The sequence below is a fragment of the Schistocerca serialis genome, chromosome 11 (assembly GCF_023864345.2).
Source record: "Schistocerca serialis cubense isolate TAMUIC-IGC-003099 chromosome 11, iqSchSeri2.2, whole genome shotgun sequence".
Lineage (NCBI taxonomy): Eukaryota > Metazoa > Arthropoda > Insecta > Orthoptera > Acrididae > Schistocerca > Schistocerca serialis.
The window spans coordinates 134,709,723-134,736,909 of NC_064648.1; the positions used below are offsets into that span (position 1 = coordinate 134,709,723).

At 40.3% G+C, this 27,187-nt stretch overlaps 1 protein-coding gene across 1 annotated transcript in view; it reads left to right on the plus strand.

Moving 5' to 3' along the window:
• The window catches only part of LOC126426875 (ankyrin repeat and protein kinase domain-containing protein 1-like), a 90,369-nt gene that overhangs the window by 39,332 nt on the left and 23,850 nt on the right, over positions 1-27,187 (plus strand). Inside the window, exons 2-3 of the mRNA XM_050088918.1 lie at positions 4,671-4,840; positions 15,967-16,042. Coding sequence (XP_049944875.1) covers positions 4,750-4,840; positions 15,967-16,042 — 167 coding nt within the window. The 5' untranslated portion in view covers positions 4,671-4,749. The remainder of the gene's footprint in view (positions 1-4,670; positions 4,841-15,966; positions 16,043-27,187) is intronic.

Here is a 27,187-nt window from a genome sequence, read left to right on the forward strand (position 1 = left end):
GATCCGTACCCAAAGACTGCAAATTTGCACAGGTCACACCAATATTCAAGAAAGGTAGTAGGAGTAACCCACTAAATTACAGGCCCATATCGTTAACATCGATTTGCAGCAGGATTTTAGAACACATATTGTGTTCGAACATTATGAATTACCTCCAAGGAAACGGTCTATTGACACACAGTAAACATGGGTTTAGAAAACATCATTCCTGTGAAACACAACTAGCTCTTTTTTCACATGAAGTGCTCAGTGCTATTGACAAGGGATTTCAGGTCGATTCCGTATTCCTGGATTTCCGGAAGGCTTTTGACACTGTACCACACAAGCGGCTCGTAGTAAAATTGCGTGCGTATGGAACATCGTGTCAGTTATGTGACTGGATTTGCGATTTCCTCTCAGAGCGGTCACAGTTCGTAGTAATTGACGGAAAGTCATCGAGTAAAACAGAATTGATTTCAGGCGTTCCCCAAGTGTAGTAGATAGTGTCGGAAGTTCCATGCGGCTTTTCGCGGATGATGCTGTAGTATACAGAGAAGTTGCAGCATTAGAAAATTGTAGCGAAATGCAGGAAGATCTGCAGCGGATAGGCACTTGGTGCAGGGAGTGGCAACTGACCCTTAACATAGACAAATGTAATGTATTGCGAATACATAGAAAGAAGGATCCTTTATTGTATGATTATACGATAGCGGAACAAACACTGGTAGCAGTTACTTCTGTAAAATATCTGGGAGTATGCATGCGGAACGATTTGAAGTGGAATGATCATATAAAATTAATTGTTGGTAAGGCGGGTACCAGGTTGAGATTCATTGGGAGAGTACTTAGAAAATGTAGTCCATCAACAAAGGAGGTGGCTTATAAAACACTCGTTCGACCTATACTTGAGTATTGCTCATCAGTGTGGGACCCGTACCAGATCGGTTTGACGGAGGAGATAGAGAAAATCCAAAGAAGAGCGGCGCGTTTCGTCACAGGGTTATTTGGTAACCGTGATAGCGTTACGGAGATGTTTAATAAACTCAAGTGGCAGACTCTGCAAGAGAGGCGCTCTGCATCGCGGTGTTGCTTGCTCGCCAGGTTTCGAGAGGGTGCGTTTCTGGATGAGGTATCGAATATATTGCTTCCCCCTACTTATACCTCCCGAGGAGATCACGAATGTAAAATTAGAGAGATTAGAGCGCGCACGGAGGCTTTCAGACAGTCGTTCTTCCCGCGAACCATACGCGACTGGAACAGGAAAGGGAGGTAATGACAGTGGCACGTAAAGTGCCCTCCGCCACACACCGTTGGGTGTCTTGCGGAGTATAAATGTAGATGTAGATGTAGTAGATGTAGGTAGTGTTACAGGCCCTTTGCTGTTCCTTATCTATATAAACGATTTGGGAGACAATCTGAGCAGCCGTCTTCGGTTGTTTGCGGATGATGCTGTCATTTATCGACTAATAAAGTCATCAGAAGATCAAAACAAACTGCAAAACGATTTAGAAAAAATATCTGAATGGTGCGAAAGGTGGCAGTTGACCCTAAATAGCGAAAAGTGTGAGGTCATCCACATGAGTACTAAAAGGAACTCCTGAAAGTTCAGTTACACGATAAATCAGTCTAATCTAAAAGCCGTAAATTCAACTTAATACCTAGGTATTACAATTACGATCAACTTAAATTGGAAAGAACATGTAGAAATTGTTGTGGGGAAAGCTAACCAAAGACTGCGTTTTATTGGCAGGACACTTAGAAAATGTAACAGACCTACTGAGGAGACTGCCTACACTATGCTTGTCCGTCCTCTATTAGAATACTGCTGCTCGGTGTGGGATTCTTACCAGGTAGGGCTGCGGAGTACATCGAAAAAGTTCAAAGAAAGGCAGCACGTTTTGTATTATCGCGAAATATGGGAGAAAGTGTCACAGAAATGATACAGGATTTGGGCTGGAAATCGTTAAAAGAAAGGCGTTTTTCGTTGCGACGGAATCTTCTCACGAAATTGCAATCACCGACTTTCTCCTCCGAATCCGAAAATATTTTGTTGACACCGACCTACATAGGGCGGAACGATTACCACGATAAAATAACGGAAATCAGAGTTCGTACGGAAGGAGGTGTTCATTCATTCCGCGCGCTATACGAGATTGGAATAATAGAGAATTGTGAAGGTGGTTCTATGAATCCTCTGCCAGGCACTTAAATGTGATTTGCAGAGTATCCATGTAGATGTAGAAGTAGATGTACGATGTGTTACACTGTTCCACTGTTGCGCGAGGGCCGAGAAGGACGCCGATCTGTCCTGCAGTGCCATTCGGATGTCGATGTTCTCGGGCGGTGGTCTGGCTGGTGCGACATGACCCATCTCGTGGTGTTCTATGGTCTTCCTGCACACAACCGCTGCACCGCAGAAATACTTCCTCCCACACGAGCAGCACTTTCCAGGATGGATGCATCATGTTCTCTCATGCCAATATTGTGCCCTCTCTCAAATTCACTGACCACGCATACGTCTGCGAGGCGTCCTGCATGTCTGTTCAACTCAGACTGGTCCATTACCTTCGATTTGTAGCGACAACGAAAGGCACATTTTATCACTAGGTGAAGTTGCCCCGCGGTATCGATGATCACCTGGTACCCCTGGGCCAGTATGGTTCAAATGCTAATACACTCCTGGAAATTGAAATAAGAACACCGTGAATTCATTGTCCCAGGAAGGGGAAACTTTATTGACACATTCCTGGGGTCAGATACATCACATGATCACACTGACAGAACCACAGGCGCATAGACACAGGCAACAGAGCATGCACAATGTCGGCACTAGTACAGTGTATATCCACCTTTCGCAGCAATGCAGGCTGCTATTCTCCCATGGAGACGATCGTAGAGATGCTGGATGTAGTCCTATGGAACGGCTTGCCATGCCATTTCCACCTGGCGCCTCAGTTGGACCAGCGTTCGTGCTGGACGTGCAGACCGCGTGAGACGACGCTTCATCCAGTCCCAAACATGCTCAATGGGGGACAGATCCGGGGATCTTGCTGGCCAGGGTAGTTGACTTACACCTTCTAGAGCACGTTGGGTGGCACGGGATACATGCGGACGTGCATTGTCCTGTTGGAACAGCAAGTTCCCTTGCCGGTCTAGGAATGGTAGAACGATGGGTTCGATGACGGTTTGGATGTACCGTGCACTATTCAGTGTCCCCTCGACGATCACCAGTGGTGTACGGCCAGTGTAGGAGATCGCTCCCACCACCATGATGCCGGGTGTTGGCCCTGTGTGCCTCGGTCGTATGCAGTCCTGATTGTGGCGCTCACCTGCACGGCGCCAAACACGCATACGACCATCATTGGCACCAAGGCAGAAGCGACTCTCATCGCTGAAGACGACACGTCTCCATTCGTCCCTCCATTCACGCCTGTCGCGACACCACTGGAGGCGGGCTGCACGATGTTGGGGCGTGAGCGGAAGACGGCCTAACGGTGTGCGGGACCGTAGCCCAGCTTCATGGAGACGGTTGCGAATGGTCCTCGCCGATACCCCAGGAGCAACAGTGTCCCTAATTTGCTGGGAAGTGGCGGTGCGGTCCCCTACGGCACTGCGTAGGATCCTACGGTCTTGGCGTGCATCCGTGCGTCGCTGCGGTACGATCCCAGGTCGACGGGCACGTGCACCTTACGCCGACCACTGGCGACAACATCGATGTACTGTGGAGACCTCACCCCCACGTGTTGAGCAATTCGGCGGTACGTCCACCCGGCCTCCCGCATGCCCACTATACGCCCTCGCTCAAAGTCCGTCAACTGCACATACGGTTCACGTCCACGCTGTCGCGGCATGCTACCAGTGTTAAAGACTTCGATGGAGCTCCGTATGCCACGGCAAACTGGCTGACACTGACGGCGGCGGTGCACAAATGCTGCGCAGCTAGCGCCATTCGACGGCCAACACCGCGGTTCCTGGTGTGTCCGCTGTGCCGTGCGTGTGATCATTGCTTTTACAGCCCTCTCGCAGTGTCCGGAGCAAGTATGGTGGGTCTGACACACCGGTGTCAATGTGTTCTTTTTTCCATTTCCAGGAGTGTAATTTCTGCTTGTCTCACCGGCACAATGTCTGTAGTGCTGTTGGTTTCCTTGTAGCATATTTAGGAGATTATAACAGTCAGCACCCAGTAGCTGTCATCACCTTTTTGGACGTAATCCTTTCCCTCCCCACCTCCTCTCTCTCTCTCTCTGGGAAGTACTTGCTAGCCCGTCCTTAGATGACTTAGACCCGTTTAACATTCTAATACCAGTGCTGCGGTCAAGACAAACCTCATCCTACTCTCTCATTCCGCAAAATGAAAGCTCTTAGTGCCATATATGCAGTTAATTTGAAAAACGCGAAGTTTACACTGTTATCTCTGCAATAAATACATAGACATGACGAAAGATTGCAAGTCGTTTATATAGTACTGTCAAAGAATCAAATTTGAAAGCAATTAATGTGTCTTAAAAGGTTTCAGAAGTATTTGACGTACATATTTTAAATTAATCAGTCAGTAAATAGCATACTGGAAAAAGAAAGTGATATTAATTTGTAAACTAATGCAACACAAGTCGGACTCAAACATTAATTTTCTGTACATCTTCTTGAAAGAAAATGAATTTTTTTAACTAAATTTATTGACAAAATTACAGGTTGCTCATCGGTCTGCAAGTTTGCAGAAGGTACTTTAAGGGAAAAGTTATAAATCTGGCCTGACACCTTTATACTTGAATGATGTTCTGCAGAAGGATTACTTGGTTCATCTGCTTTTTTGTGACTATGGTCATGGCTGCTGCATACAGTGATCCACATTCTATTAAAGGTAAATATACAAACATTTTTTTCACTTGACGTAGGTCTGAATATGATAATAAGTAACAATTTTATTGTTATTAGCGAAATACATGTTTAATTTTATTTTTGAGTTTTGTACGAATTTTCTTTTAGGGTTCCGATACTGAAGTCGCGGTCCCTCATTTAAGAAGTGACAATTCAGATAACTATTTCTTTCCATTACTCCTAGATATATAGGTGCTGTCGTGTCTCGCCATCGTAGGCTTATTTCGAGATTTAATAACTGCTCTGGTTCGCAGTTTAATCGTATAATTATTATGAACGAACTCTGCAACAAAGTTGCATATCAGTACATCGGTGCCTTTGATATCACAGAGTATACCGGGTGGAATAGTCTTAATTCGTCTGTTGCGGAGATGTACCACAGATCACGGCAGTGACATCGTAGCATGGCTGTAGAATGTATCGGTACCATTTTCTAAAAGATAGACTTGTACAGTTGAACAGGCCGCTGTATTACGAACACAGCGCTGCTGTACATTAATTTGAAAACTCTGTCAGCATGACAGTAGTACGTTCCAAACATTTAGGTTCAGTGGGGAATTGTTTCAGATAAACAGCACATTTATGTTTAAGATCTCCTTTCGTCAATGACAGGCTTTTTCAGTCTATGGTCGATGCCATTATTGTACCTGAAGCGTACATTTGATTTCACATACCGTAAGGTGTCTTGGAACAATCCTCATGTCAATAGCTATGAATTATGTTGCATTGGTAAGTATTCCCAATGCCAAAATAATTTTGTTAATATTCTATTCACTCTGATCTCGACATTAAAAATTATTCGAGACAGAGAAAAGCTAATGTGCTAGGAAACTAAATTTTAACTAAAATATACTCTAACTAGAATTACACAGCCATAACATGCAGCTTAAGGCCTAGCTGGTCGATAGGAAATAAATAAAAACAAAAACCCATAGTGTTGGTTCCTTTAATTGTCAACACGGTCTTAATTCCTGTTTATTTTATGATTTGAGTGAATACCCAGGTATTCTGTGCTATTTACGATCTCTACCTGTTTCTTACAGTTCATAATACTGTATAAGTTCTCCTCCATTTCTATCGCTACAATGAAACTGGGTATAGTGGATTTCAGTTAGATTGCTTGCAAGGGAGTTTATGGTATAAAAAGATGGCGAAGGGGGAAGGAAGTTGCTGGTTTCTGTAGCTGGTAAATTTTTAGTCATCCTGTAGGTGTAATCTGAAAGCAATAGTTTGACCTACACATAGCTAATGCCGCTGTGAGCTTGTTGTTACCACAAAAAGCGCTACAGGACGGAATCGAAAATTTGCAGCTCCTTAATATGATGCCAGATTCACTTCTATTAAGTGGTACAGGATCATGGTGGTTAGTTAATGAGTCACGAAGCTGTAGTGCTGAGCGTTTGCTAATAAGAGACTGTGAACAACCTTTCACCTTGAGTCAGATCAGATTCTACCTGCTGTAAAGTACTTTATATTTGCACACTCTAAGGTATAATTCACATATATGAAATTGGGAACATTTTTCTTAATGCCGAGTTAGTTTTTGTTATTAATTGTAAAACATTCAACATATTTGATTATCATTCTATGAATTAATTATTCAAAATCTTTTCAAAATCTGGGAAGACATTAAAAGAGTAGGTAGTTGTCCAACTTTGCGTCATCCAGTTACTTTCTCAGGGATTTTGCGTGGGGTACATTTTTTAGAAGAGGTGTATTCAGTTATAATGGAGAAACACCGCAGTGAATTGCTCTATTAGAGATGTGACACAGTTTATTTCTCTAGAGTAGATTTTCAGTTCATTACTTCATTTATTCCTGTTCCATGCGATGGTTACATCACAAAGGCATGACTGTCTTACTGAGTTGGCTCACTGTTAGAGGCGATTGAGATCATGATAAAGGTTAAGAATGAGGAGATGGAGAATACATACTGCAAGATCTGATACCAGTGGCAGTCGGAAAGTCTCACATGCCTTATTTTTGTGGGCCATTTGCCTTTTGTCTGATTTAATAGCACTCAGCACGACTTCCACAGCTATGCCAACATCTTTAACTTGGAGTAACACATACTCAATTATTTCTTAGATACTTTTCGATATTGTCATTCCCTAAAGCTTTTATATTATATACTTCCTATAGTACCACAAAAGTTATTCCCTGATGTCTTAACACATCCCCTATTATTTAGTCCCTTCTTGGTGTAATTTTCCACACATTACTTTCCTCGTTATTTCTGTGGAGAACCATCACACTTCTCATTGTATCAGTCCATCTAATTTTCGATATCCTTTTACAGTACTATATCTATATATTTTCTCATCTTCTCTTTTCCCAAAGTCTATAATGACTTTTAATTCAATTTAATGCTCGTGACGGTGCTTATAAGAAATTTCTTCTTCATGTTTGATATTAATACACTTCCAGAATGAGATTTTCCACTGCAGCGGAGTGTGCGTTGACGTGACACTTCCTGACAGATTAAAAGTGTATGCCAGACCGAGAGTTGAGTTCCACGGGCAAGTGCCCTACCAGCTGAGCTACCCAAGCACGACTCACGGCCCGTCCTCACAACTTCAATTCTGAGAGTACCTCATCTCCTACCTTCCATACTTCACAGTTTTAATCGGCCGGGAAGTTTCATATCAGCGCTCACTCTGCTACAGAGTGAAAATCTCACTCTGGAAACATCCTCCCGGCTGTGGCTAAGCCATATCTCTGCAGTATACATTCTTCCAAGAGTACTAGTTCTGCAAGGTTCGCAGAAGAGATTTGGAAGGACAAAGCTGGTTACTGAAATTTCGTGTGTTGATCCTGCTATAACGAAAAATGCCTTTGTTGTAATGCCTGCTGCCTCAGTTCGCGTATGATATCTGTAGCACTCTTTCCTCTTAGTCTATCTATTTCTTTACCATCTCTGCTAGAATTACAGTTTACTTTTCCCAGTCTCCCCTTCGTTTCCTTTACTGCCTGCTTTGTGTAGAGGCTGAATAATGTGGGCGATGGATTAGAACTCTCCCCACTGTCTCCATTTCGTGAGTTTAGACGTATACAACAGCTCTTTGGTTTTGGTAAGACCTGTAGCTGATCTTCTAGCTACTTTGTTTTGCCCCTATTGCCTTCAGAATTTTAGTAATGTATTTTATTCCACAGTCTCGAAAGCTTTTTGAAAATCCACAAATGCTTTAACATTAAGCATGTCACCCTTTAATTCATACAAATCATAAATCAGTATATCCTGATAGGGTCCTATGTCTCTCTAGAACCCACACTCGAGTTAGTACTTTGTAACCATGACTTATTAAACTGGTGTTTCGGTAGACATTGCACCTTTAGACACTGGCATTTTGCATCTATTATATTGTTCTTGGAGTACGTAATACATCAAAGGAAAACAGATGCAACAGTGCTGTCCTGATTGGTTCTCCCAGATATTTTTACAATTCTTCAACCATGTTGGCTCTTTCAATGTTCAGTCAAATGCTTTTGAGCATCAGTTACTTTTTTTCTGTTTCCATGACTCGGTGTTCCAACTGTTTCCTTTAAAAAGCTCATATATAAATATGGTGTCCCATTTATCTTGCTCACCTAAATAACTGTTTGTCCAGATGCAAATTACAAGATGTTTCAAGCAAATGATCTTTAGCCGTCAGGGGGAAATCAATCAGCACGATTGCCTTCGTTGTAGCTTTGTTTTTTTTACACAGATATGAACAGTGGTATGACTTTTAAATGGCGCCCTGTATTTTTTAACGGTAATTCATTTCCTCTCCAAAAGACCTATTCAAAAATGTATCACGGAGTACCATTCACTGAAACACAACGTTATTAATTACATAACAGAACACTGACTTTGAGCCCGGACTCACAAACTCGTCCGCTTGCTGGAGTTGTCAGAAAACAAATGAAAACCAAGTAAAAACATAACACAAACTTGACTTTGACCAGGAGTAAAACATTCAATGGTGCTCAAAGTGGTGACACCGATACACTGGTGCACTCGTTGAACGAAAGAATTATGTGCTGCTTCCAGAATTACAAGCAAGCACAACACATTCCTCCATGTCCTCTTCAGTTGTTGGAGTATCGCGATGGACAACGTCTTTAATGCATCCCAAAGGAAAAAAGTGCAGAGGATTAAATCAGGATACCTATCAGGCCAAGTAACTGTTCCTCCTCGACCAATCCATCTGGCAGGATACCTTCGGTTCAGAACATGACATGCACGGAAGGCATTATGTGCTGGACACCCATCTTGTTGATACCACATAACCATTCTCTTTCTTAGCGGCACTTCATCCAGAAGAGGAGGAAGAATTCATCAGAGGAAGTTGGCTGTGCCGTTTAGACCACCATTGATGAAATAAGGGCCAATAACTGTAGTACAAAGTATCCCACGCCAGACGTTAACTCTCCATCGGTGCTGATGTTCCACCTGTCTAAGCTATTGTGGATTGTCCCTGGAACAATAATGCATGTTCCATGTATTTACCTGTCCTTTGTTTGAGAAGGAACATTCATCGGTAAATAGAACATTGGAGAAGAAGTTCGCATTGCTGTTGCAACTGACAGAACTGTGCACGATTCTGCAAATCATTCCCATGCAATTCTTGATGGTAAGGATGGAACCGGTGATGTATAAGAACACGGTGTACACTGCTTTTAGGATTGCCAATCTCGTGTTCAAGCTGTCGTATGCTTACATGTGGATTCATAGCAACGGAAGTGAGAACATTAACTTCGGCAGCTTTCTCTGTGCAAGTGCTACGACGACTGCGTTGTCGTGGGTTGAAACTTCCCGTTTCCTGAAGCGTCGCAACAAGAGGACAAAACATCCGTCAGTAAGGTGGGTTCTTGTCAGAATATCACTCTCTGTACAGTTCCGCTGCCTGTGCAGCATTTCGCCTACCTTCAACAACAACAATAAAAGAAACATTATGTCGATGCAGTTTGTAGGAAGGACAGCCTTTCCTGTATCCCTATTCTACATAACAGTATTTAGAAAGACGAAACTACTGTACTAAATGTACCCGTACATAAGAATACAGTACTGCAGTACAGTATTCTGGTAACTTACATTCCCTGTGGATGAGTAGTATTTCTACCTTCTCATCGTTGGTGTACACTCTACTCACACAACTCTTCAACTGACAATGATTGACGGAATGACGGGTCTGCCTTCTACTTATGGTAACATTTGTCCTCTGTCAACGTCAGCACGAGTACCTCCACTAAGCGCTGGGAGCGTCAACGTCAATATTGTGTTATGTAATTAATAACATTGTGTATCAGGGAATGATACACTGTGACATATTTTTGAGTAGGTCTTTAGGAGAGGAAATGAATTACCGAATAAAAAACACAGGATGCCATTTAAAAAGGTCATACCACTGCTCATATTTTTCTAAAAGACAAAGCTTCAACGAAGGCAATCATGATGATTGATGTCCCCCTCACGGCTAAAGAACATTTACTTGAAACATTTTATAATTTGCATCTGGACAAACAGTTATTTAGGGTGCTCAAGATAAATGGGCACCCTGTAATATATATATATATATATATATCTTCCACATTTTCAACCCATGCTTCCTATGCTTGGTACTGACGTCCTGTCTAAGCTCTTTATTTTCATACAGATGTTTCTGTCTCCAAAGGTACCTTTTAATATCCTAAATGCGGTGTCTGCTTTGTAGGACTGATTGAAGTCAATAATCCTGCAGGTAAAACGGAGAATAAACATTTTTCAACCACTGCTGCAAGGAAACAAGGTGTAACGACCACTGTTGGGATCCAGGAAATTCTTACAGAATATTCATGGCCTATCGATCTACGAGTATTTAAAAGGACTATTCACTGATTTGAATATGTTTCCATACTTGAAGATTGGTAATTGCTTACTCAGAGAAGTGAGATATTAGCAGCACTTGCAGTATCACCTTAGTTATTGTATTTTTTGTGTGAATTACTGGTTATACCCCAATCTGCTAGGTCTTAATTGCAATTACAATTAAGTTTTTGAACTTTATAACTGTAGAAAGTTACTGAAGAAAATATTTGTTCATTCTGTTTGGTGCTTGTTGTACAAAGGAAAAGTACTGAAACATATTGGAAATTCCATAGTTGGTATTATTAATGATTTGCAGCTGATCATGTGTGGTATGAGCTTTACATAGGAAAAACATCATATTGTTGTCATTAACCTGTGATGGCTAACATTTACCAGGAGTAGTTTGATAGAGATCTGCCTGTTGTAGGATAAATTTTTAGGTTCAGGCTCAATATTTTAAGGGAAGAAATTCAGTTTAGTCTGAACCTACAAATTTATCCTACTGTCCCAAATTTTATATTTGGCTCACTTATTTTCTAATAATTGTTTAAAAAAGTAGCTGTATATTATTTAGCTGAAAGTATAGCGAAGTTATCATAAATTTTTTTTTTTAAAAAACAGTAGCTGAAACTAAGTAGTTGAAAGTGTATGATGTTCTTCAACATTTTTGATTTCCATACACTTATTACACTGTTTCCTGTTGTCCATACTTCATCTAATGGATTTACTTCTGATCTCATCTAGCTAATGGTTCATCTGCTTTGGAGATTTATTAATAAATGTTGACTTTTGCTCTTCCAAAAAGTGTGAGGAAGAGTACTGATAAATCTAATCAGATATAGACTTCCTTTTAGTTTCTTGATGAGGTCACTAAATTTCTTTGTTAACATCTGTGTTTTGCCAACTTTTTCATTATGATAATTCTTATTTCCAACTATGTTTTGTCTATGAAATACTGCCAGTCCATCGATTAATTCTTGCACATCATTCATCTAAACACATTCAGATGTTTTTTTTTGTGTATATTTCCTCATTAAGACTCCACCAAGAATTGACTCTAAATCTGCTTTTAATTTTGGGAAATAGACACCAGCTGTTACTCTTTTCACACCTTTATACTTTTAACCTTTACTTGATTTTATTTCATTTGGGTTGTTATCAGAATATAATGCTCCTGAATGGTACAACATATAAATATAATGCTTCTAAATGGTACAAAATACCAGCATAATTTGATAAATCAAAAATATCAAGTTTATCATTCATGTCATCTATATAAATACCTATTTTAGTTGACAGATTCGTTAATCCATCTGTACCTTGATATTCTTTTCACCAGTAGTTACTTTATCTCCATTGATTTCAAGGGACAAAGAAAGAACAAATTCAAATGTACCTACAGCTTTTAATGCAAAAACTTTATCAGTATGATTAATATACTTTAACATTCTTTGTCTTATATTTATTTTTCAACATCACCCTGAGCTTGCTCTATTAACTTCTCTCTAGTTTTAATCTCTGCTTCATATTTATTCAATTCAGCTTGTAGTTTTTATTTCAGTTAATTTACAGCAATGCAAAGCAGGGTTATCAACAGACCATTCATAATGCGTATTTTGGTATAAAGGTAATTTTCTATGATATGAACCCATTTGTTTTCAACATCTCTATTTTCTTCAAATACTTTCAGGCTATCATCAGCTAATCTTTCAATTCCTTGTTTTATCTCCTTAGTTGCATCAATAAAGTGTTTATCTTCTATTTTTATACATCTTATATTCTATTCTAGGTAGTTTTTTTTCGAAGCTGGAGCTCTTCCTTCAATTCTTCAACTTCTTTCTGTTTCTTTTAGTTTTTCTAACAAGTTGTGGGTCATATTTTGGAAACATTTACTAAAGATAAAAATACGAGTTAAATATTTTTAATGTCTTACATTCTTGTTTAACATGTTTAATGTGTTACCAAAAATATATGATATTTCTCTTCCTAGTCATATATAATGTAAGAAACCAAAACTGATCCTCATTCCAACATTTACTTTAATACTCTTTAAAATCACCAGAACTTAAATCATTGCCAACAGACTCTTGGTAAATGTAATTTACATTTATGTCAGCCTGTCTAAAAATATTTAAAAACTTTAGATTATCTCTGACTAATGGTTTAATTATTTTAGAATATGTGTGAGCTAAATAAAAACAATCTATTTCTCTGTGTCTACCCCTAGTAAAATATTATCTAACAACATATTGACCCTGAAGACCGAAATCATCATATACTTCAAGTGAATTGTATTGACATTGATCCAATGGTGTAATTTCATCATAGTTCTCAATAAAAGTAGTATTCTTCTCATTAATTTTTTCTTCAAATTTTTTACCTATTTTTAGAAATTCTTGATATTTCGGTTGATCTACACATACAAGTGATTTGTTTTCGTCCAGTTTAACCATTCTGGAGGTAGAATATAATTGTCAATCATTAATGTAGATTTGCCACAACCACTTGGTCCTATTATTGCAAATCAAATAGAATTGTGTAGAAGCTCACCTTATTAATTTCCGATTTTTTTTCTGGAAATCTTATCTGTGGTCCCCATCAGTTTTCATTTATTTGATAACGTTTTTGTCAATATTAACTGTATTGCTTATTGTATTTGAGTGGTGAGTCATCTGTTCTCATAAAAGATTCACTCTAGAGAGATGTTGCACTAGTTGATTTTCATACAACATTTATAAGTCCAAATATTACATGAAAAGATAATAAACTTTACTGTGTTGGAGGAACAATAGAAATTCCTATTGGTAAATACAGTTGGCTTGGAAAAATTTAGTCATTCAAACAAGCATAATATAAACATTAAAATAGACGAAATTTTAAGTACAGTTACTACTGAGAGTGATGTTATATTACATATGGGCATAAAATATAGTATTGGATGTGTGCTAGGATTTTGTAACCAAATTACTGAAGCTAATAAAGAATGTTGCTAACGATGCCCCAAAAATTATTCCATTCGAATTAATAGATACAGATGTTAATATAGGTGGTGGAATGTTTATTAAGCATACTCATTCTTTTCATCAAAAAACTAATATTGTTGCTTTATTCAAGCTTAATGCTGATATTGGTGGACCACTAATTCAGAAGCACATTATCCCACACATATTCCATTTTTTGACACCATATGGAATTTAGAAAAAACTATAAGTGATGGAAAAGATAATTTGATTGACTTCAAACATGGTGCTCTAACAATTAATTTAGAAATGGCTTATAAAATTTTATCCTTCTAAAATGAACAAGATCGAGAGGTTCCAGTTTTACTCATTTTCTGTGAATACAGAAAGAAAATATAACCAAGTTGTTTCTAATAAGGACACTGAAAATAAATATAAGAGATTAATGACTTCATCCTATGCACATTCAATTTACATGAGCTTTAGAATTGTTACAGCTGATGGATCAGATTACCAAACATATGATGAAAATTTAATAATAAGTTAATTGATAGTAATTGATTTCATAACCATTAAGAATGGAAATAAGTATTGTCTAGATAAGAGCATTCTCTTATTACATCATCAGTTTTGTTGTCCATAATTATGGATGGAAATATACTTAATAATGGCAAACTAAAGAGTAAGAAAAATAAGGTGCTTTATCCACTATATGCCTGGTTGATTATTTAAATATTATAAAGAAATTACATGGGAAGGTGGCTTGGAGCTATTATTCTTAGATGGCTGTAAGTGAAATAAGAAACTCTTCCATAAGAAGAACACTTGGATATTTGTGTACCTATTATTATTATTTATTCGTTTCCCCATTTAAGGAGCAAATAGAACCATTAGTTAGCACTGGTATTCTCAGATTTATTGTTCTTCTTTTCTTCCCAAAACTGCTTCATCCTTTCGCTATGTACTTGTCTTCTTTTCTTGTCCATCTGTTTTTCAATTCCAGATTCTTTTCCATCAGGTTTGTAGTTGTGAACGTATGACAGTTGATTTTTTGTCTGTACACAATGGTGTGGTTTCTAATGGGCTTATACTGAGTTCTGTGAGGTCATTTTGGGTTTCTGTTAGCCAGCGTGTCCTAGTTTGGCGAATTCCTTTGACGATAAGGAATATTTTCTTGGCTGTTCTAGAGGCGTCCATTCTTGCTATATGTCCATAGAATTTGAATCGCCTTTGCCATGCAACTCATGTGAAACGTTCAGTCATTGAGTACAGATCTTCAGAGTGTTTGCGCATCCAGGTACCATCTTGAATCTTGGGTCCAAATATTTTCGTGAGTATTTGCCTGTTACTAAATATGAACCAAATTATGAGCCAGAGCAACAACAAAATAGAGTGAAAAATCTAAAAATTCTGATATCTGTTAATGACTTACAAATCTTAGAAATAGCTGGATTAATTAACAACAAAAATTTTCAGGGATTTAACAGAGTTTGATATCCCAAACTGCGTATTTGTCATGTTTCACCCCAATTGTAAAAATCACCAAGTGACTGATTCATCATTGTTTGACCAAGTTAAGCTACATGCATTATACTTGAAAAATGGAAGGAATTAAGATTTGCCTGAGGATCTGTGGAATTTAGGCCCGCCAAATAATTTCCCAAAGCTTGTGACACATTTCTTGATTTTAAATGATTTGCACAATTGAAGGGCGATGTTAATATTAGTACATTAAATCTCGTAACAAACTACTTATCTATGTAATTAACTTAACTTGAAGAAGGAATATTTTTACCACTCAAAAGACTATGATGAAATTATGTACAACTTTAATTGAAAATTCCTGTAGACACTTTAGCATTATAGTCATGTATAGCAAGAAAAATCTAACATTTGATGCACAACACAGAATATTAATTAATAACTTTTAAATAAATAATAAAGAAGAAAGAATTTAATGATCTAGAATTTCTAGTGTAATTCTTTACTTTTATTGTTAATATTTATATTATTCTATGGAAAAAAGTTGAACAACTTTGCTATACTCTCAACTAAGTTTTGGCTATTTTTTTAATTAAATTTTTTATATTCACAATACCTCCAGCTACTAGTTTCAGCTACTTTTGTAAATAAATATTTTTTATGTGAAAATAAGTGAGCAAGAAGTAAAATTTGCGATAGCAGGATAAATTTGTAGGTCAGGCTACATTTTCTTAAGAAATTGAACCAGTAGCAATAAATTTATGCTACAGGTTGTTGTTCATACAAGTGTAGAGGGTACTATGTACGGAAAAAGGACTCAATGACGCCATCTTTCAGGATCATCCCCAATAGTACCAGCTCAGGAGAATAAGGACACAGCAGCTGTTCACTTGGAGCCACCATCAAAAATCAGGTAAGCATAAGACAAGCCAGTGATCTGTATTGCCCAGTTTTAAGCATGTATGTACTTCTAAACCTACAATGTGTACAACTGAGTTTCTGTCGATCTGTTTGTGGCATAAAATACTCCAAGACTAATGGCCATTTTCTGAGAACTCAGAACGTTCTCATTGACTTGTCATATCAGGTTTATCGAATCTCTAAATTGAACTGTGTTTATAGCTAGTTAGTTAGCAAAAAAGATTATGAAATAGCCAAGTTTTTCGTAGCTTGATCAGTTGTTTTGACCCCATTTGCTGTCATTAGTTACGTTCAGTTGCATATGAGCATGAAACTAGTTTTTTGGTTTTGACATCAAGCCTCTTAGGGAAAGGTACATTAGCTGTGGGCACACCAGGAGCCATTCTAGCGATGAATGAAGTGATGTGCTGTTCAGAACAGAAACAAGCCAGAGAAAATGACTTGTGCAGTTTGCAGCCAGGGCACTCAAGTGTGCAGGCCTTGTTCTCTGTGTTGTAGTTGTCATTGTAAACCTGTTGATGCAATGTAGGCATTATTGTTGGTTGTTGTGTCTGATACTGCTGATAGTTACTTGCAAATGGCATCATGCTGCGCAGAGGGAAGATGAAGATGAGGAGGAAGTGCATCGCCCAATACCAGCACAAGGAACTCTTCAGTATGCTGCAGCGTGGTCAAGCAGGACAGTACTAGACCTGAAATATCCCATTTGTTTTGTTGTTGTGCAGTAAAGCCTCACCTGCAGATAACTTATGTGTAGTGTAGCAAACCGTCAGAGTAATCACTATTCCCTACATCGGTATTACAATTTGGCGACTCTCTTATTTCTCTTTCACTTTCCATGTACATTTCTGCAATAAAGCTACAATTTCCATAGAAAAAGATCATTTACCCTTACCAGCGGAATTATATACAACTTGTGCGAAGTACACCAGATTCTAAGTAACAGCATTTGGTTCCCACTCAGAGTATCTACATCTACATGTATATCTACATAGATACTCCACAACCCACCGTACTGTGCGTGGTGGAGGGTACCCTGTACAACTACCAATCATTTCCTTTCCTGTTCCACTCGCAAACAGAGCGACGGAAAACGACTATCTATATGCCTCATACGAGGCTGAATTTATCGTATCTTGTCTTCATGGTCGTTACGCGCAATGTACGTTGGCAGCAATAGAATCGTTCGGGAGTAAGCTTTAAATCCTGATTCTCTGAGTTTTCTCAATATTTCTCGGAAAGAACGTCGCGTTCTCTCCAGGGATTCCCGTGTGAGTTCCTGAAGAATCTCTGTAACCCTTACGTGTTGTTAGAACTCACTGGTAACAAATCCAGCAGCCCGACTCTGATGCCTTCCTTCAATCTTAACTGCTACGTATCCCAAACATCCGTACCTGTATGGAATACATGTATTACATGGGGAGATGTAAGCACATGTTTCTGGAGAGTCTTCTTGCTTATTCCCCATACGCCATGTAGTTACCTCACAACACAACAAACCAGTCTTCACTGCCACGTGGCAGCTACAGGCAGTTCCTAACAACACTGTACCTTTCCTTCACAGTCCCTGGAACTTTCTGTTAAGATGTTCCTCGAGGTATATGACGAACTTTGGTGCTCTACCCTCTGTAACAAACACAGGGAGGGGATTGTACAGCTCAGTCTCTGCCTCCCAGTCTTGCTCGAAGTTCTGTGGGGTGATAATAAAGACTGTCCATCGAACTCTGTACTATTTCCTTCCGATAGGACCTTTCCCACTGCGTCTGTTGCCGTTACTGATCCATCGCAAGCAAATTCAATATTGATGAGACCTTAATATCTAATTATTCTTTGTTTCTACTTCACCTCTCAGTACAAGTACTCCCTACCAGTCTTGTGGTTAGTAGTTCTCATAATTTCCTGTATTTTCCTGCATGTTTAAATTTTCATGCAACACTTAAAGAGCAGCTTGACAAATTGAAATTATTATCTTCGAGAGTAGATACCCCACTCTGCTTGACTTGGTTCTCCTTTAGTTGTACATTATCTTGTAAACTAGTCAACCCAAGTCTCTGCTGCTCGTTGTAATGTAACACGAAAACTAATGTTAGAAATAAAACACAAGGCCGCAGCTGTCTTTTGCAGAAACCGTGTTACTAATACATTACCTTTAAATGTATTGTAACTCTATTTGTGGTGTTCAGATGCATATTTCAGGAAGTCGTTTGATATCTTAAATATCTTCAATGATGTAGCTCCTTACCATCCTCTTTATTGCTTCAGATTTCACACACTATTGCATGGTATTTTCCATCTGCTCCTCAAAGCATCAATTTTCCATACTAGTTCCCATTACCATCCCCTGTGCGTCGAAGAGTCAATAAGCTACCAATCATGAAATTTATTCACAACTGGAAATCCACACAGCTGTCACTCGCATAAAGAAATGACGACAATGAAAATTTGTGTTTCGCCGAGACTCGAACCCGGATTTCTCACTTTACATGAGCAGTCGCCTTAATCAGTCTAGCTATCCATGCATGGCTCGTGGCCACACCCAAACTTCCATATGTCATCATTCACACATCTTAACCAGTACCCATACACACATCATGTAATTCCAATAGAGAGGAGGACATTTTAATTGAAAGTCACTGCCTAGAATCGGCAGATAAATAAGATATTGCAGTGCCTGTGTTGATAAGAATAACAATACAATGGTCCTTCACACATGTGCGCAAGGAACACTGCATTGTTCTTGTTAAGACACAGGCGCTGAAATATCGTATTTATCTACCGATGTGAGGCAGTGAATTTCAGTTAAAGTGTCCCCCACTGTACGAGAATTACATTACGTGTGTGTGCCAGTACAGATTGTGACGCAGGAACAATGACATATGGATGTTTGGGTCCGGCTGTGAGCCATGTACGGATAGCCAACGGGATTAAGGTGACTCTCACATCAAGTGGAAAATCCGGGTTCGAGTCCTGGTCCGGCCCAGATTTCACTGTCATCACTCCCTTACCCAGCTGATGGTTGCTTGCATTCGCAAATGTGATTACATTTAATGTACTTCATAACGACTTTAATCGCCGCAGTGCCTGCTCCTTCAGACATGCATGTATGTCAGAAGGAGCGTTGCACTGTTCTTCTTAACAACAAAGCATCTGGAATATCAGAGGTATGAATCATTTGATACATGAGCATCTCAAATGTTTACTGACGTAACATTGTATTTTTAAATGTTAAAATGTTAGTTTTTTTTCTCCATGCCCACATTTCCTTGATTATTATCTCCACTGTGAATTCCATGTCTAATGCAGACTCCCACCACAGTTGTTTCCACTTGACAACATGTTACATACCAACTTCTGTCAAGTGGCTTACTTATTATAACTGCCATGTCTAAATACTCCTGCTGTACTTGTGTACTCCACTGAGAAAATATATGACGGCCCTATAATTCGTAATTTGTTATGAAATAACATACAAGCAGTTTTAAACCAGTAACCAATGTTATCGTTTACCTCTCTCTCTCTCTCTCTCTCTCTCTCTGTCTCTGTCTCTCTCTCTCTCTCACTCACACACACACACACACACACACACACACACACACAAACACACAAAACAGATGCACCCTTCAGTCATTTTCTTTGACTTTCCCTACATTATCTTGTGTCTTCATTACACTCTTAAAAGTCACAGCTGACTCTGACCACTTTCAATGAGCAAACATGATTTCATGAATTTTTACAGAAATGTACTTTGAGCATTGCCTCTTGTAAAGTCTTTCTGATTATTTTCAGACTCACTCATTCTCCAAAAAATCTTGTAATCACAGTCTGAAAAATATGGGTATACGAACTGTGTCGACAGGCGCTGGTAGGCCTATCAGTAGTGGCAAACAGCTGTGCCATCCTCTGTCAATGGCGTCATTGCATACAGTATGGGAAGGGCCTCGTTGCTTACAGTACCGGACGGAGGGGAGGACGTCGGGTTACTCACTGCTCTGCTGGCGGTTGTCCGCTGCTACTCGGTCGAGTAGTTTCTCAGTTAGTATCCTGAGGCTAAGTGCACCCTGTTACAGTCCCCCCCACCAGGCAAAAATCCCTCTTACTAGCGGGAATCGAACATGGTTCCTTTTTATGGCAGTATCCTGTGTTGACCACTCAGCTAAAGAGGTACACAGACGATATGCTTACATTGAATAAAATAATGAAACAAAATTTCTGATTTCATTAAAGTAATATCCTATGAATTTTAATGAAATTATATATATATATATATATATATATATATATATATATATATATATATATAGGGTGAGTCACCTAACGATACCGCTGGATATATTTCGTAAACCACATCAAATACTGACGAACCGATTCCACAGACGGACCGTGAAGAGAGGGGCTAGTGTAATTGTTTAATACAAACCATACAAAAATGCACGGAAGTATGTTTTTTGACACAAACCTAAATTTTTTTAAATGGAACCACGTTAGTTCTGTTTACACATCTGAACATATAAACAAATACGTAATCAGTGCCGTTTGTTGCATTGCAAAATGTTAATTACGTTCGGAGATATTGTAACCTAAAGCTGACGCTTGAAACCTCCGACGTTCAGTTGCGTGTTGTAACAAACACGGGCTACGGTCGGAGAGCAGCATCTGCAGGGACATGTTTACGATGACGACCGTGTTTACGAGTGTGGCTGTAGTGCACTGTTGTGGTTTGGTCTAGCTGTCACAGTGTCCGCATGTAGCGCTTGCTGCTATTGTTATTCTGCATTCGTCTCCGCACGCAGACCAACTGTAGTACACCGTGTTACCAGACGTCTGTGATAGTGTAGTGTTGTAGGAACTGTGACCATGGTGTATTCGAACTCTGAAAAGGCGGAGATGATACTCATCTATGGCGAGTGTCGACGAAATGCAGCTGAAGCCTGCAGGGTGTATGCAGAACGGTTCCCGGACAGAGAGCATCCAACGTGCCGCACATTGCAAAACATCTACCGCCAACTGTATGCAACAGGTATGGTCGTAGCACGCAAATGGGTCTGTAACAGGCCCGTCACAGGAGAAACGGGTGCAGTTGGTGTGTTGGCTGCTGTTGCCATGAACCCACACATGAGTACACGGAACATTGCGAGAGCCGGTGGACTGAGTCAAAGTAGTGTCATGCGCATACTGCATCGTCACCGTTTCACCCGTTTCATGTGTCGCTACATCAGCAATTACATGGTGATGACTTTAATCATCGAGTGCAATTCTGTCAATGAACATTAACAGAGAATGCGTGGCAGTTCTACCTGTTTACCGATCAAGCGGGTTTCACAAACCACGGGGCAGTGAATCTACGGAACATGCATTACTGGTCCGTGGACAATCCTCGCTGGCTCAGACAGGTAGAGCGACAGCGACCGTGGACTGTAAATGTATGGTGCGGAATCATTGGTCCTCACTTCATTGCAGGGGCCCAAACAGCTGCAACATACATCGCGTTTCTACAGAATGATCTGCCAGCGTTGCTCGAAAATGTCCCACTGGACAATCGTCGATGTATGTGGTATCAGCATGATGGTGCACTTGCACATTTCGCAATTAACACTAGGCTGACCCTTGACGGGATGTGCGACTGGCGTTTCTTAGGACGTGGAGGACGCATAAATTAGCCAGCCCCTTCTCCTGATCTTACACCTCTGGACTTCTTTCTGTGGGGTACGTTAAAGGAGAATGTGTACCGTGATGTGCCTACAACCCCAGAGGATATGAAACAACGTATTGTGGCAGCTTGCGGCGACATTACACCAGATGTACTGCGGCGTGTACGACATTCATTACGCCAGAGATTGCAATTGTGTGCAGCAAATGATGGCCACCACATTGAACATCTATTGACCTGACATGTCGGGACACACTCTATTCCACTCCGTAATTGAAAACGGAAACCACGTGTGTACGTGTACCTCACCCCTCATGGTAATGTACATGTGCGTCTGTGAAAAAAACCAATAAAAATGTCTTAGCATGTGGACGTAATGTGCTGCTGCAGTCTCTTCTGTATCTATGGTCCATCACCGTTCCCTTTGGATCCCTACGTAATTCGGTGCTCTCCGATACACACGATCGAACAGCGGAGGAGTGGTACTCAAGCGTCAACATTTGGTTACAATATCTCCGGATGTAATTAACGTTTTACCATGCAACAAACGGCACTGATTACGTATTTGTTTGTATGTTCAGATGTGCTAACAAAACTAACGGGGTTCCATTTAAAGAAACATAGGTTTGTGTTAAAAAACATACTTCCGTGCATTTTTGTATGGTTTGTATTAACCAATTACACTAGCCCCTCTCCTCACGTTCGGTCTGTGGAATCGATTCGTCAGTATTTGATGTGGTTTACGAAATATATCCAGCGGTAATGTTAGGTGACTCACCCTGTATATATATATATATATATACAGGGTGTTACAAAAAGGTACGGCCAAACTTTCAGGAAACTTTCCTCACACACAACGAAAGAAAATTTGTTATGTGGGCATGTGTCCGGAAACGCTTACTTTCCATGTTAGAACTCATTTTATTACTTCTCTTCAAATCACATTAATCATGGAATGGAAACACACAGCAACAGAACGTACCAGCGTGACGTCAAACACTTTGTTACAGGAAATGTTGAAAATGTCCTCCGTTAGCGAGGATACATGCATCCACTCTCCGTCGCATGGAATCCCTGATGAGCTGATGCAGCCCTGGAGAATGGCGTATTGTATCACAGCCGTCCACAATATGAGCACGAAGAGTCTCTACATTTGGTACCGGGGTTGCGTAGACAAGAGCTTTCAAATGCCCCCATAAATGAAAGTCAAGAGGGTTGAGGTCAGGAGAGCGTGGAGGCCATGGAATTGGTCCGCCTCTACCAATCCATCGATCACCGAATCTGTTGTTGAGAAGCGTACGAACACTTCGACTGAAATGTGCAGGAGTTCCATCGTGCATGAACCACATGTTGTGTCGTGCTTGTAAAGGCACATGTTCTAGCAGCACAGGTAGAGTATTCTGTATGAAATCATGATGAGTACAGTACATACTGACGAAACTAAAATGAACTCCAACATAGAAATTAAGCGTTTCCGGACACATGTCGACATAACAAAATGGCTCTGAGCACTATGGGACTCAACTGCTGTGGTCATAAGTCCCCTAGAACTTAGAACTACTTAAACCTAACTAACCTAAGGACATCACACACATCCATGCCCGAGGCAGGATTCGAACCTGCGACCGTAGCGGTCGTGCGGTTCCAGACTGTAGCGCCTTTAACCACTCGGCCACTCCGGCCAGCTCCACATAGCATCTTTTCTTTATTTGTGTGTGAGGAATGTTTCCTGAAAGTTTGGCCGTACCTTTTTGTAACAACCTATATATATATATATATATATATATATATATATATATATATATATATATATATATATACTTCGCAAGTAATACAGGATGGTCCATTGATCGTCACTGGGTCAAATATCTCACGAAATAAGCGTCTAACGAGAAAAGTACAAATAACGAAACTTGTCTATCTTGAAGGGGGAAGCCCGATGGCGCTATGGTTGGCCCGCTAGAAGGCGCTGCCATTGCTCAAACGGATATCAACTGCGTCTTTTTAAGTAGGAACCCCCATTTTTGTTACATATTCGTGTAGTACGTAAACAAATATGAATGCTTCAGTTGGACCACTTCTTTCGCTTTGTGACAGATGGCGCTGTAATAGTCACAAACATATGGCTCACAATTTTAGACGAACAGTGGTAACAGGTAGGTTTTCTAAATTAAAATACGGAACGCATGTACGTTTGAACGTTTTATTTCGGTTGTTCCAATGTGATACATGTACCTTTTTGAACTTATCATTTTTGAGAACGCATGGTGTTACAGCGTGATTACCTGTAAATACTACATTAATGGAATAAATGCTCAAAATGGTGTCCGTCAACCTCAGTGCATTTGGCAATACGTGTAACGACATTCCTCTCAAGAGCGAGTAGTTCGCCTTCCATAATGTTCGCACATGCATTGACCATTGCGCTGACGCATGATGTCAGGCGTTCTTGGTTGATCACGATAGCAAATATCTTTCAGCATTCCCCACAGAAAGAAATCCGGGGAAGTCAGATCCGGTGAACCTGTGGGCCATGGTACGGTGCCTTGACGACCAATCCAACTGTCATGAAATATGCTATTCAATACCGCTTCAGTTCGAATCCTGCCTCGGACATGGATGTGTGTGATGTCCTTAGGTTAGGTAGATTTACTTAGTTCTAAGTTCTAGGCGACTGATGACCTCAGAAGTTAAGTCGCATAGTGCTCAGAGCCATTTTGAACCATTTGATTTGAATACCGCTTCAACTACACGCGACCTATGTGCCGGACATCCATCTTGTAGTAACATCAGTAGGAAATCATCATACATTGCACCATTTAGATTGCCATAGATAAAATGGGGCATCAGCCAAGGTCGCTGATGTTCAACTTGTTGCAGCCATCGTGGACTTTCCGTTGCCCTGTAGTGCGTATTATGCCGGTTTACGTTACCGCTGTTGGTGAATGACGCTACGTCGCTAAATAGAACGCGCGCAAAAAATCTGTCATCGTCCCGTAGTTTCTCATGCCCAGTGGCTGAACTGTACACGATGTTCAAAGTCGTCGTCATGCAATTCCTGGTGCGTAGAAATATGGTATGGGTGCAACTGATATTGATGTAGCATTCTCAACACCGACGATTTTGAGATTCCCGATTCTCGCGCAATTTGTCTGCTACTGACGTGCGGATTAGCCGCGACAGCAGCTAAAACTCCTACTTGGGCATCATGATTTGTTGAAGGTCGTGGTTGACGTTTCACATGTGGCCGAACACTTCCTGTTTCCTTAAGTAACGTAACTATCCGGCGAACGGTCCGGACACTTGGATGATGTCGTCCAGGATACCGAGCAGCATACATATCACACGCCCGTTGGGCATTTTGATCACAATAGCCGTACATCAACACGATATCGACCGTTTCCGCAATTGGTAAACGGTCCATTTTAACACGGGTAATGTATCACGAAGCAAATACCGTCCGCACTGGCGGGATGTTAGGTGACACCACGCACTTATAGGATTGTGACTATTACATCTATCACAAAACGAAAAACGATGTCCAACTAAAATATTCATATTTCTTTACGTACTTCACGAATACGTAATAAAAAATAGGGGTTCCCATTTAAAAAAAAAACCGCCGTTGATATTCGTTTGACGTTTGGCAGCGCCATCTAGCGGGCCAACCATAGCGCGATCTGGTGTGCCCCTTCAAGCTAGACGAGTTTCGTGCTTTGTGGTTTTTTCGTTTGATGTTCATTTCATGAGATATTTGGCCCGGTCACTATCAATTGACCACTATATATATATATATATATATATATATATATATATATATATATATATATATATATATATTGCGTGGTCTGTCCTTGTTTGAATTTCCTAGCTGCTCAGTTTCAAAGTTGCTCTCCCTATGAAACTTAATGGCGGGGTAAAGCAGTTCGCCAGACTCAGACTACAACTCGCACGGTTTAACTCAGCCAAGAAATATCACAGCATATTCCACTGCAGAATGATTTCATTCTGCTCTCCCCATGTTTACCATCGTTGCCTCGAACAGATGTTGGCTAACAGACGAGCTATAAAAATCGTCTCACGATCACAGTACCACATTACATGTATTTAAAAGTTGTTACCGTTGTAATATGTGTGGTTGTTGTGTAGTCCAACAGTCCTATGCAATAGTTCTTCTGCTGGATCAGCGTAACTGTTAGCCTTTGCATGTACCATGGTGGTTCGAAAAGTTCTCGAAATGGAATGGAAAAAAAGTAGTTTCATCACTGAAACTTTTTAGTTTTTCAATGTTGTGTCCCTGTAGATTAATGCACTTGGTCCAACGGTGTACCAGTGCATTGATACTATCTCGAAAATGAGTTTCCTCCAGGCCTGCAAAATAGTTGTCACTTCCGACTATCAATTCTCCATGTGAATCGAATCTTCGGTCACCAAGAAACGTTTTCAGGTTTGAGAAGAGATGGAAGTCTGACGGAGCCACATCAGGTGAATAAGACGTGTGTGGCGACTATTCGTACCTTAGTTCGTGTAATTTTCCCATGGCGACGGCACATGTCTGCCGGCGCGCATTGTCTTGATGGAAGATGACTTTCTTCCTTGCTAACCGTGGCCTTTTATCGAATATCTTCTGTTGCAGTTTGTCCATGAGTTTAGCATAGTATTCTCCAGTAACTGTTTGCCCAGTGTGGAGATAATATAGAAATAGAATCTCCTCCGCATCTCAGAACACTTATGCCATGACCTTTCCCGCCGAAGGAATTGTCTTTGCTTTTTTTGGTGGCAGGAAATCAATATGTTTCCACTCCTTTAACTGTAGTAGTGCACCCAAGTTTCATCTGTGGCCACAAACCGTCGCAAAAATCTAGTTCGCGTTTCTCCTAAAACAGGCCAAACATTGTTCTGATATGTCCATGCGTTTTGGATCCAGCGTCAAGAGTCGCGGCATCCATCTTACAGATAATTTTTTCATTTCTAATTCTTCAGTTAAAATGTGATATACCTTTCCAGACGAAATCTGGTAAGAGTGAACAGTTTCACGCATTATCAGTCGGCGATCCTCCATGACGATTTTGTGCGCTTTTGTAATGATTTCTGGAGTAGTGACACATCTTGGCCGACCACAGCGCGGATCATCATCTAAGCTCTCCCGACAAAATTTAAAACCATTCGTCGACTTGGCAACAGTTGAATATGAAGGGGCAGAATCCCATAGTTTATTCTGGAAATTGCTTTCATACCTTTCTTTAAGAAGCACTTAATCACTTCTATAATCTAGATTTTTTCCACCTTCGAAAATCGCTACGCAGGAACAATAAAAGAGTCACATCACCGGCACACCTCTCTCCCAAGAGCACTCACGTGTCACGTGGTTAGAGGCAACAGTGCAATGGATATCACGTGAACAGATCGTAGTGCTAGCGCTGACCTCTCGTGGTGATTGCGAGAACTTTTCAAACCACCCTCGTACCTTTAGTTTGTGCCTCATTTTGT